Source organism: Brassica napus, chromosome A5 (assembly GCF_020379485.1).
Source record: "Brassica napus cultivar Da-Ae chromosome A5, Da-Ae, whole genome shotgun sequence".
In the NCBI taxonomy this organism is placed as follows: domain Eukaryota; kingdom Viridiplantae; phylum Streptophyta; class Magnoliopsida; order Brassicales; family Brassicaceae; genus Brassica; species Brassica napus.
The window spans coordinates 9,449,215-9,462,274 of NC_063438.1; the positions used below are offsets into that span (position 1 = coordinate 9,449,215).

The window sequence follows — 13,060 nt, forward strand, 5'->3', positions numbered from 1 at the left end:
GTGTTAGGCGAGTATTGATAACTTGTCTTTGATGCTACCATGAACCACCCACCAACAAAATAAACAATAAACATAGCATGCTAAATATAAAACACAGCCTGTTGACAGAACAAAGAAAACAAAACTCAAGATTAAAATCTTAAAGTAGTTAATCAAACACAAGTGCTAATTAAAATGTGCATTTGATCATTATTTCTCAATTTCTCAATAATTATTCATATAAAGATTAATTATCATAAAATTACGGCAAAAATAGGACTTTATAACATGAAACAAAATGGTTGACTTGGCTTACCTCGATGTGTTAGTATGAATCACAGGTGGTGGCTTCAGTTTATCTTGAAGCTCCTTGACTCCTAGTTTAACGAACTCATCCACAACTGTCTTCATAAAGACAGCCACTTCGGTTCTAAACTTCATGGACCCGCCCTGGCTAGTACCTTTAACTATGGAACCAACAGGAGCACCGTCTATATAAGCATTGGCTGCTTTCACTATATCGCTAGCCCTTACGAAGTAATGGCTACGAACAAACTCTTCAAAGTGCTGCACATTTCATCACAACTGTTATTATTAACAGTCTTCAAAGAACAAAGAAACTCAAAATTTTTGAACTTTTGACTAGATACTTACATTTGGTGGCTTCCTCATGATGTAAACCATTGTTCGTAACGACAATATGAATACGTTCTCACTGTAACCTTTGGAAAAAGGCTCGCCTAATGGAGTCCACTTGGTCCACCCAACGAAAGGTTCGTTATAGTACGGTTTTCGATTCAAGATGAGTCCTTGGATTGAGACAAGAAGCTGTAACATTGTGGACTCCTTTGGGAGCCAGTTCTCCCTCGTATTACCAAACCAGGTACCGAGAAGACTCAGGCATACATGACCAGAGTTGTATAGATTAGGGTTGATTGTAAGCCCACCAGAATGGTAATGAACCATCTGTCACCAACAAAATGAAACTCCAAAAGTTATCAAGTGTTTTAAGAAAGAACATATTGAGAAAGTAGTTCTTGAGGACATTACTGGAGGCACTGAAGGATAGGTATCAGGGAAGTGAATATCAAAAAAGAAAAGACCGTCATGGTAAGGAGTCCCTTCAGCTCCAATAATTACAGCTCTCATAAGATCCATTCTTGATTCACAGGCTCTCACAAATATTGTCTCTGTTTGCAAAGAAAAAGTTAATTTTAATTAAAAAAAAAATAGGTGAAGAGAAATGTTGCAAGCATTGGTATATTACACCAAACCTGGCAAATCCTTCTCAAGAATCTTCCAATCTGCTTGAATCTTTTTCGCCCAAGTCCTTGAGTGCTGATAAGATTAAAAAGAGAGGCAGCTAAACTTTACAGCATGTTGAAAATCAAAGAAACAAACACTTAGATAATAGAATGTAACCATCACCTGCTTTGAAGCATTCCCCTTCAAAACATAGTGATGATCTGAGAAGTGCTGAACACTGTCAAATCTTTTAAAATTAGCTCGAGCTGAGGTTCTCTTGCTGCTAAAATTCGGAAACCACCAAGGCTGATAGTTTAGTATAGAATTCCCTTTGTTTTTCTTATCGATCACTTCAGGAATTCCAGCCTACAGCAAGATAAAAGCACCAAAAATTATAGTCCCCAAACACAAACAATAAAATTGATATGTAAGCTTTTTGATTTCATATAACCTAATAAATCGAATCAGTTTCAACTCAGTAGCACAAATCAATACGACGAATATGATTCACCGGGAACGGAAAAAACAAAACCCATCAATCGAAAAAGCAAAGAGAAACCGTAGTAAAACAATATTAAAGAAGAACCAAAACCAACATAAACCCTAAATCAAAACAAAACCCTAAACACACATAGATGATCATCGCGCATTAACCAAGCCCTAAAATTTTAAAACGGATTTAACTGTACAAAAAGGACGGGACGACGGAACCTTTCTGTCCACGGCGGGCTCCATTGACGAACTGAAAGGAGAAGAGCTTTTACAAGAGAAATAATGTATCCCTACATATATATATATATATAAACAAGAGTTTGACCCCCAAAAAAAACAAGAGTGAAAATTTCTCTCAATCGCTTTTGTAAAAGGTGTTTCTTATTTCTTTTTTCTTTTTTTGTCAACAAAGGTCTTTCTTATTTCACATTTGAAATTATGAATTTCCATTTTTGAAAAAAAAAAGAAGAAGCAAAACTGCTGTTAGATCTCTCTAAAATTGAAGAGTTTTGACTTGATTGGTTGAAGCTGTGATTTTAATTTTTTTTGCTGTTAAATTTATGTTATGTAATTTTTGCAGCTGTAAAATTTTAGATATGATTTATGAAATGAAAATATAATTGTTAAACATTAATTATGTCTTATATGAGTCACATATTTATTAATCTATTTTATTAAAATATATTTTATGAAAATAGAGTCATTTTAATTCCAAAAAAAATATAGAGTCACTACAAAATTGGGAAAACTGTTTTTTTTAGAACAAAAAAATGGTAACTATGTCCCTTTAGACTAATCTATATTTTGTGTCATATTTTCCTATAACACCCTTTAATATTTTTGAAAATAAATTTAATAAATAGTTTTACAAACAAAAAAATTTTGGAAAAATAAGAACTTTTGATAAAATACCTATATGAACTTGGTGATATTTTTTCCAGTTATAAAAAAGTTAAAATTATAAATTTCATATTATGTTCTAAATAAAGTAGAAATGACATTCTACGAAGTAGAAAACGAAATCCACTTTTTTCATTGAATCTACAATGTTTAGAATACGTGATCTACGTAAATAGGAGTATTCTAAAAATATTTAGAATACACATTCCACGCTTAACCTATAGTTCTAAAATCTTTAGAAATCAAAATCTACACATTAATATAAATCTAAAACACGTAGAAACCGACTTCTACAGATTTACTATAAACTAGGTGACCGGCCCGCACCCTGTGCGGGCATAAGAACATGACCGGCCCGCACTCTGTGTTCCCTCTCGATCTGCACTTCACGAGAGGGAACACAGTAACGTTAGTATGAAGAGGCATATATTGTGTGTATGTATAATTGCAACGTCACAAAATATTTTGTGTGTTTACGAAGATACTTTCATTCAAAAAATAGAATAAATAGTGTATAGTTTTAGAAATAACAGATTTTATATTATCATTAATTAAAATTGTATTGTATATGTGTCGTAATTCTTTATTTCCGGTGAATAATATTATTTTTCTTTAAATAATAAACAAAAATTTATGTAGACATATTAAAAGAAAATATAATAAAAATCAACATATTATCCATAAATAATATAAATTATGAAATACATTTCTCGATAAAGAAAGCAAATTCAATTAGAAACCTGCAAAAAATTATATCTACCAAGCTCTTCTGCTTACATGTATTTTGTCTACCACGTTCCTCAATCGAGATATTTTTTTGGATGTTATTGTTACTAAAATTACATTTTAAATATAAAAAAGAGAATATCTCGGGAGTAGTTTACACTAATGATTTAATTAACAAATCTTGTCCTTAAAGTTTAAATATTAAAGCATGAGATTAGGAAATAAGATATTATTTCAGTAGAGAAAATACCATCCTACTATAGATATTTTAAAAATATAATTGATTATCCAATTTTGATGTACAGTAGAGAAAATACCATTCTAAGTGCACATCTTTTGCAGGATCGGAATGGTGAACTCTTAGAGGTCTGAAATATGACCACTTCTCTCAAATCATCTCTGAAAAAATATAAAACAAAATCACAATCAGCAAACCAAAAAACAAATATGTGTATATATAAGCTTATAATTCTAAACAATAATATAAATCTACAAATCAAAAAAAAAAATATTCGCAGCACAAAAAGATGCTATTGAAATGATTTAACTGAGAGATGTTATCAAATTGAGTAAAATTTTTTTACCAGATTGAGGAACAAAGATGTTATCGAAATGATATATCAAAGAGGTGTACAATCAAATCATATATAGCTTCAGTGGAGAAATCGTCATAATAGGGTATCTGCATATAAACCAAAAGAAAAATCAGCTCTCATGAAATATAAAAGCTTAATGTTCTAAAATAAGAAGAAAAAAAAGTTCAGAACATTATTAACATTAAAAGTTCTGAATACAAAGTTCAATTATTTCGTTTCTTCTACTGTGAATGTCTTATTTATAGCAAATTGGTAGACGTTTCTCATTGATTTAGCTTGCATGATAAGCTAAGAAATAGAATATTCTTTAATAAATTCTCAATAAATCTTATACTTATAAGCTAATATTATTTTTGGAATATCTTGTTAATAAAGCTAAAGGAGAACATCTCGTGAATAGATTGCACCAGAATTTTGGTTGACAAGTCTCACCATAAATATTAAGTTTTAAATGCATGATTTTAGGAGAGAAAATATCTTGTCAATTAATTTCGTTTCTCTAACATCTAAAATATTTAGTGAGTATTTAATGAATTAAACAGAGAAATGATCGCAAAAAGATGTTCTTTGAATCGAGAAAACACAAAAGTTAAGTATTAATGTGATTTCATTTTTAGTAGTGTCGATGATTAAAATAAATCGAAAAAGAAATTCTAAAAAATCAATCAACAAAATCAAGAGAATTCTTTCCATTTGTAATAAGGAAACTAATTATTACATGTATTAACTAATATTGTTGCGCAAGTAATGTTAATAGAGGGATTAAATTATTTTTTCCTTTTCAATCAGTATTCAATGTTACTTTCCTTTTATAGGGGATCGATGAATTAAAATAAATTATTTGATTTGATAAAATGACTTTATATTCTAATATATCTATAGACTACATAAAATAATAAACCAAAATATTTACTTGAATTGATAAAATGACTTTATATACCATACTTTCGACAATTAGTTACCATAAATAGTTATTAATAATATTATGTAAGTCATTTGAAATCCAAAATATTTATTTGAATTAATAAAATAGATTTATATACCATACTTTCGACAATTAGTTACCATAAATAGTTATTAATAATATTATGTAAGTCATTTGGAAAGTAAGCTAAGATTTAGCTTGCATGATAAGCTAAGAAATAGAATATTCTTTAATAAATTCTCAATAAATCTTATACTTATAAGCTAATATTATTTTTGGAATATCTTGTTAATAAAGCTAAAGGAGAACATCTCGTGAATAGATTGCACCAGAATTTCGGTTGACAAGTCTCACCATAAATATTAAGTTTTAAATGCATGATTTTAGGAGAGAAAATATCTTGTCAATTAATTTCGTTTCTCTAACATCTAAAATATTTAGTGAGTATTTAATGAATTAAACAGAGAAATGATCGCAAAAAGATGTTCTTTGAATCGAGAAAACACAAAAGTTAAGTATTAAAGTGATTTCATTTTTAGTAGTGTCGATGATTAAAATAAATCGAAAAATAAATTCTAAAAAATCAATCAACAAAATCAAGAGAATTCTTTCCATTTGTAATAAGGAAACTAATTATTACGTGTATTAACTAATATTGTTGCGCAAGTAATGTTAATAGAGGGATTAAATTATTTTTTTCTTTTCAATCAGTATTCAATGTTACTTTCTTTTATAGGAGATCGATGAATTAAAATAAATTATTTGATTTGATAAAATGACTTTATATTCTAATATATCTATAGACTACATAAAATAATAAACCAAAATATTTACTTGAATTGATAAAATGACTTTATATACCATACTTTCGACAATTAGTTACCATAAATAGTTATTAATAATATTATGTAAGTCATTTGGAATCCAAAATATTTATTTGAATTAATAAAATGGATTTATATACCATACTTTCGACAATTAGTTACCATAAATAGTTATTAATAATATTATGTAAGTCATTTGGAAAGTGATGTTAATTGGTCATTAAATTATGTTTTCCCTTGCAATTAGTATTCAATGGTACTTTCCTATTATAGTGGGATCGATGAATTAAATGATATATCGAAATTACAAAATAAGGTAAGTATTTAGAGGGCTTTCCTTTTTAGTAGTGTCGATGGAAAATATAAATCAAAAAGAAATTCAAAAAAATATTTAACAATAAACAAATATTCAATATAAAGTAAATTTAATTTTATTAATAATTTATAACATTCTGTAAATTATTTTAAAATTATGATAAATTTATTCTTTAAACAACGATAAATAATTTAAAAATAATATTAATAAACATGTTTGAATTTTTTAATATTTAAAATATTCAAAAATACCTTCTTCACTGAGTGAAAGTTATATTTTTAAATATAAGAAACTTGAGAAATGAAAATTTTAATTTTTTTTTTCAAAATCTAAATATCCGAACCAGATCCGAAATAACCGAATCCGAACTAAAAATACCCGAACCCGACCCGAAGTACAGAAATACCCGAACGGGTTCTACACCTCTATACCGAAATACCCGAAAATCTGAAATACCCGACCCGAACCCGAACGGTTACCCAAGGCTAAACTAAATCGATAATTATTATCCTCTAGCTATATATGGGCTTAACGAAATCGACAATAGTTTTGGGCTTGTCTACATAAGTGATTGATTAAAATAAATGAAAAAGAAAAATTCAAAAAAACCAGCCAATAGAATTATAACGTTTTTCCTGAGAAGCTCTATATGAGTGCCACCTCAGCAAAAATCACTAAAGTGACTTCTCTTTTAATGTATAGGAGGATCTAAAACATGTAGAAATCAAAATCTAAACATTACTATAGTTCTAAAAAACTGTAGAAACCGATTTCTACATATTAGTTGTATTCTATGGATAAGAAATCAGTTCCTAAAAATATGGAAACAAAATATTTGGGAATATTCACTTTTATATTTTGAAAAAAAAAATCGATTTTTTTTTAAAAAAATAAAAAAACAAAAAAGGAACAAAAAAAAAAAAAAAAAACGAAAAAGGAATAAAAAATTATAATTTTAAGGGCATTACTGCCATTTTGAAAAAAATTAGTCTAATGGGACATAAAGTAGTATAGATTAGTATAAAGGGACATAATTACTATTTTTTGTTCTAAAAAAACAATTTTCCCAAAATTATATTGTACAAAAGTCATAGTATGACCATTTCATTATTATTAATTATTTACATTAATAAATAGATATGAATAATATTTTTAATTATAACATAATCTGTTGAGAAAATCTAACAAAAATCTTATTAAAATTTTCAAATTGTTTTTAATAAACTATTGTATTAATTAATTTTGTAATATGTAATATAATAATAATATAAATTAATGTTAATTAAAAATTTATTATAAAAATATTATATGCTGCCCTTATAAATTTTATAATTATAGTCTATATTATATTAAAATAAAATTACCATATGCGTTAAATATGATAAATTATATAAAAGTAGTACATTTATCTGTTTTTTATTTAAAATTGGTTTAATTTAAATAAATATTATTCACCGCTAAAACGGTTTGATAAAAAAATGTAATATTATTATACAAGAAAAGAAAATCATTAACATAAGTAGACATTTATATCTATATCTATGTATTATCTTTTTATTGTTTAAGTTAAACTCTTATATCTACCTACACCTATAGTATCTGAAAACATAGATAAAAGACTAAAAACCGAAAAAATCACTAAAAACAATATATAAATAATTAGTAAATACCAAGATACATCAGTTTACGAGCAAATATTTCAAAAAATAATGATTTTCTATCAGCCAAAATAGGATTAATTAAAACCATCTTATGGTTGGAGAAGCATACAAGTTGGTAAAGAACTCTTAGCTTAGGGCTTCAAAACATGTGTGGGGAATGGCAAATCAATCACAATGTGGGGGTGTGGAATGAATTCATGGTGAACCAATGAGGTAATCCAGAACATGTAATCTATATTTGTGTAGACGCTTGGTACTGAAAAAACATCAGAACTTGTTGGAGTTGATGATAGTGACCAAACTTGTAGAGCTTGCGGGCATTCAAAATTGGCATGAGTTACAGATTTATTTTAGTCACCACACTTTGGGCAATAGTTATCACACCTCATAGTACGCCTTACCCTCGTTACTGCCACATGATCGATTAACAATTGCCATATAAGATGACATATTTTTTTAGGCACCTTTAATTTTTAAGCAAAGGCTTGGAGCTTAGTGATACTTGGTTCTAACACTTCTTTTTCTTTCTCTGTCTTTAATAGATTATGGGCCACCCAATATGCATGTTATTCAAAGCAAGAGAATTGCCGTATTATATTTTTTATGTACGTAAATAATGTTAGGGGAACTCTTGAATTTTCATGTAATAAAACCAAATCAATGTTCATGTTATTTTAAGCATGCAAGAGAATTGTCTTATTATATTTTTATTAAGAATTATGTTAGGGAAACTCGCGTTGGTAGCTTAAGTGCAATTTGGGGAAGATGAGACAACTAAGAATGCAAGGAGTGTCAGTCAGAACGTTGCTGATTTCTATATGTTAGGATTTGACTGTAAGGAAGCTTCGGACACGTACATAATGTCATTCCCGGCCATGTGCACGATTTACCAACTAAAGTAAGCTAATACTGCGTGTGCAAGACACTCATGAAACAACCTGTACATCATATGATCCTTCAAAATTCCATCATTTATTATAACTAGCATGTAAACATATGTTTACGTTTTTTTCACACATTGACAAGAGTAACAAATATAATAATGTAAATATGTAATCTAAAATAAGAATATCAGATTCTCCTTTCAGAATGATTTTCGATGGATTAATAGGGGATCTACACAGCATATATTAATATAGAACAAGACATTAAAAAACAACACAAAATATATTTAAAAAAAATCAGTCGTTTTAATACTTTGATCTTCTGAATATATATGTGAATCCAAACTGTTTATTGTTTGATCTTGTCTGAATTCGGACAAATGTTTTCAGTTTCCTTTTTACCAAATCTGAAGATGAAATCTTTATACTTATCCCACAAGTTAGAACAAAAACTAATTACATCATCAACCAATCAATCGTACTTTTCTCTCCATGAATAAACAAGAAAGAAAACCCAAGAGATCCCCAAAGCTATGTCTCCAAGAGCTTGTTTAGGCCATTCATAAGCAAGATCTTCGATTCTCCACTCGAACAAAACCCTCCACGAAGCCATTAACACGTAAAGAATCACAGACCCTCCAGCGAAGAAGCTATGAAACTCTCTGTCTTTCACGAAAGACACCATGAACAGTACAAACCCAATGGCAAAGAGAAGCAAACCAGAGAACGACTGAGAAATCTGAATGAGAAGCTCATCATGTGGCGTTGAACCCTTTAGTTTGCTAGCAATCTCACTTCCTGGTCCAAAGATGGACGCTTTCTCTGTGTAGAACATCATCAGGGTTCCACTCGTTAGAGCTATTACAGAATGGAGTATACAGATTACACGAAAGAGAGATGGGTTCATCGAAGTTGCTGTAGTCATGATGAAAAAGAAAGAGAGTTTGTGGGTTTTATCAGATGGAGTAAACGATGATTGTGAGTTAAAAAGGAAAAATGGAAAGCTTTTGTTCACAGGATCTTGCTGGTTTAGGAAATGAATGAAGGAGGAAGGTATGGACTTGGCTTTTGGGAAGAGAGATGATCTGATTTTGGGATTTGGACTTTTGACAGATTACATGATTTTTCATTTCTTTAATTAGTATAGATACTTTTTATATAGAAAGGGTTTTATAATAAGGTTCTTGGTTTGATATGGGTCACGCTATGAACAATTTTATTTTCTCTCTTCTAGGAAGGGCAGGTAGACAATTTTAAATCCCACGTCCCAATTAATTCTTCATTATATGATTAAATTAAATTCTAAAATCAATACTATTATTTTGAGAATTGAATTTGATCACTTGTCATGTTTTTAGAATTTTAGATAATGTTTTTTTATTTTTCATGTTCTCAATAATTTTAACCGATGAGTCATTAATTTTAATTTATCAAGTTATTTGAACTTAATTAAATAAGTATATTAAAAAGAGAAATTGTCAAAAATGACTCAAAATTTGATTTTGAATACAAAAGTGTATCCAAAATTCAATCAAATGCAAAAGTAAACCAAAAATCTAATGAAATTACAACAACCTCCTTATGATCAAACATAAAACAAGTATTGAGTTTTGCTATTATAACCCTTCGCATGAGAAGACTTACAAAGAAATATTTTCAGAGAAAACTTCTTTGTAAGTTGTCTCGATCAGTAGATCTTTATAATAATTTAAAATTTTAATAAAAAATATTTTGATGGGAAAAAATTGAAATCATGTAATAATAAATATTTCTAAATGATGTAAATTTAGTTTTACTAAAATTAAATTATTTTCAACATAGATGAGTGAATGTAAATTAATTCATGATAGTCATTGGTTTAGGTTTTGGTAACATATCCCCTATATATTAAAAGAGAAGAATTGTGAGTTAATGCTTTCACACTATATATTGAACACGTGTCAGCCTCACATCGATTTCAATTTGAGTATGATGACTTGTCGGCCTCACAATCATTTAAAAATTAATGCGTTCACATATTATTTTTTTAATTCAACCGCATAAATTTAATGTGTTGACACTAATTTTTTTTAATCCTCTTATTTTTAGTTCTTCAACTTTTAACCTTTGTATTAGTAAAATGAAGTTTTCTCCGTACAACTACTAAACAATATCATTTTGAAAGAAAGAAATTAAAAAATTATTGCGATTCACATCAACTAAAATGATTGAATGAGAATGTTTTTAGAAATTGAAAGTTTTGTATCTTGCCGAACTTAGTCATGGTTGAGGCTTCTGTATACGAAAACAATAAAGAATTGTGATTGGTTATGAATTAAGGAAATTGAGGTAAAAATACTACACACAAAGTCGGATGTTTAGTTAAGCAAATATTGTTTTTCTTTACGGAGTTTTCATATCAGATCAAAAATTAGAAATATAATTTGATTACAAGAAAAAATCAGAAATCAGAAAAGTTTTAAAAGAAAAGAAAATTTGTGAAATCGATTGAAAACATAATTCATGTGATGGGTGAAGATATCACATTATAAGAAAATACCAGTTATTAGTTTTAGACTACGTCAATTTGCAACATGCCCAAAAAAAATGACATGACTCTCAACCATTTTATTGGTATTTTTAAAGTATAGTTCAATAATTATGTATGTTAAATAAACCGAGAATATTTGTTTTACATTTATTTTATTTTGCTTTATACTAGTAGAAGAAAGTAAGTATGGATAAAATATAAGAATCCCAAAAAACAAACTGAACTAGATTTGAAAGCAATACTAACCACAAACTAAAACTGATTAATTACTCAGATGGATCTAAAAATTTAATATCCAGATAACCAGACTTTAATCTGATCCACACTAAAATAACTTGGATACCAGAAATATCTAAATCACAATTATATATTTAAATATGTTAATTATTTTAAATTTATATCTGTTAGATATTCAAAAATATGAAAATATCTAAAATTATCAACATAGTCACAAGTAAATATCTAAAAATAACAGAAAGTGTTCAAAATACAAAAAATATTTATTTGTTCTCCATCCAAATATTTAAATTGAACTAATTTTTATGTAAATTTAAATATTTAGTCTTACATTATTACATTTTTTATGTTTTATATTATTTTACTTTAATATTAACTTTATTTTGATTTTCGTTAAAAATACATAATTAAAATGGGTATCCGAACTCAAATCTGAATCGAACTGGCAATGATTCGAACCAAATCCAAACCAAAATTTGTAAATATCTGAATACGATTTAAATTTTTAACCCTAAAAATCTGAAATCCGAATAGATTAAATAAATCCGAACGAATATATGATGCTCATCCCCAGAAAAAAACTATACAACAAATCCTTTAGTACGACATACAATAAATAATCTAATAAACTATTTTACTCTCCGCATAGCACGGGTTACTACCTAATGTTATAGTATTGTTGGTATTTTTAGGGTTAGATTTCAAAATCTTATCTTTTTAAAAATTGTTTTTGACCTATATGTGTTTAGAAACTATCTAATAACTTGATTTAAACACTTTCTAAGTATCTTAAAAGTTTAAGGAAGTGTTTTTGCTAGTTATTCGATTATAGGATCCGAAGACTCACAAAAGACTTCCCAAGATGTCTTCTGGCATATCCCGCCTAAATTTTAGTAGAATTTATGGTTCCACCTAAATTTTAGAAGAATTTAGGTTTCCCGCCTAAATCGAAGTCTTCCAGTCTTCTAAGGAAAATATTCTCATGTATTAGATTTTAAAAGTAATTAATAAATTTTATAAAAAAAATATTTTGAAAGAAAAAAAAATCAAAATCATGTATTAATAAGCATTTCTAAATGATGGAAATTTAGTTTTACTAAAATTCAATTATTTTAAAAATGTAGATTGAGTCATGATAGCCTTTGGTTTAGGTTTGGTAACATATGTTATATTATTGTTGGTATTTTTAGGGTTAGATTTTGAAACCTTATCTTTAAAAAAAAAAAATAGTTTGACATGTTTAGTGACTATCTAAAAACTTGATTTAAACACGTTTCATTTAAGTTTAAAGAAGTGTTTTTTGCCTAGTTATTTGATTATAGGGTCTGGAAGACTCTGAAAAGACTTTGGTTTAGGTTTAGTAACATATGTTATAGTATTATTTATATTTAGGGTTAGATTTTGGAATCTTAGCTTCAAAAATCTGACCTACATGTGTTTAATTTTATGTATATTAAACACTTTATAAGTTTATTTTAAGTTTAATGAATTGTTATTTACTATTTAGTTAGTTATTTGATTAGGTTGTGGTTTGGAAGACTTTCCAAGAAGACTTCCAGAAGACTTCACAAGAGAACTTCCCAAGAAGTCTTCTAGCATATTTCCGCCTAAATGTTTATAGAATTTAAGTTTCCCGCCTAAATTTTAGTAGAATTAAAGTTTCTCGCCTAAAGCGAAGTCTTCCAGCAGTCTTCACATGTATTTTATTTTAGGGTATGAAATTTTTTTCCAAAAAGTCTTCTGTA

At 28.0% G+C, this 13,060-nt stretch overlaps 2 protein-coding genes across 2 annotated transcripts; both read right to left on the minus strand.

Moving 5' to 3' along the window:
- Positions 1-226: 226 nt before the first annotated feature.
- LOC125609504 (putative ubiquitin-conjugating enzyme E2 38) lies at positions 227-1,977 on the minus strand. The gene is made up of 6 exons (XM_048780981.1): positions 1,936-1,977; positions 1,408-1,590; positions 1,254-1,317; positions 1,030-1,169; positions 634-945; positions 227-546 (listed from the first exon to the last, which is right to left on the minus strand). The coding sequence occupies exons 1-6, from the start codon at positions 1,957-1,959 to the stop codon at positions 292-294; spliced, it is 978 nt and encodes a 325-aa protein (XP_048636938.1). The 5' UTR covers positions 1,960-1,977; the 3' UTR covers positions 227-291.
- A 6,957-nt stretch (positions 1,978-8,934) lies between these two features.
- Positions 8,935-9,882, minus strand: LOC125609505. The gene has a single exon (XM_048780982.1). The coding sequence runs from the start codon at positions 9,471-9,473 to the stop codon at positions 9,021-9,023; it is 453 nt and encodes a 150-aa protein (XP_048636939.1). The 5' UTR covers positions 9,474-9,882; the 3' UTR covers positions 8,935-9,020.
- Between the last annotated feature and the right edge of the window lie 3,178 nt (positions 9,883-13,060).

Excerpts from the sequence above, each read along its gene's own strand:
- LOC125609504 (XM_048780981.1), bottom strand. The coding sequence starts at position 1,959 with ATGGAGCCCGCCGTGGACAGAAAG. Across the intron at positions 946-1,029 it reads CCTATCCTTCAGTGCCTCCA|ATGGTTCATTACCATTCTGG; the intron begins GTAATGTCCTCA and ends TGTTGGTGACAG. Across the intron at positions 547-633 it reads TCATGAGGAAGCCACCAAAT|CACTTTGAAGAGTTTGTTCG; the intron begins GTAAGTATCTAG and ends TGAAATGTGCAG.
- LOC125609505 (XM_048780982.1), bottom strand. The coding sequence starts at position 9,473 with ATGACTACAGCAACTTCGATGAACCCATCTCTCTTTCGTGTAATCTGT.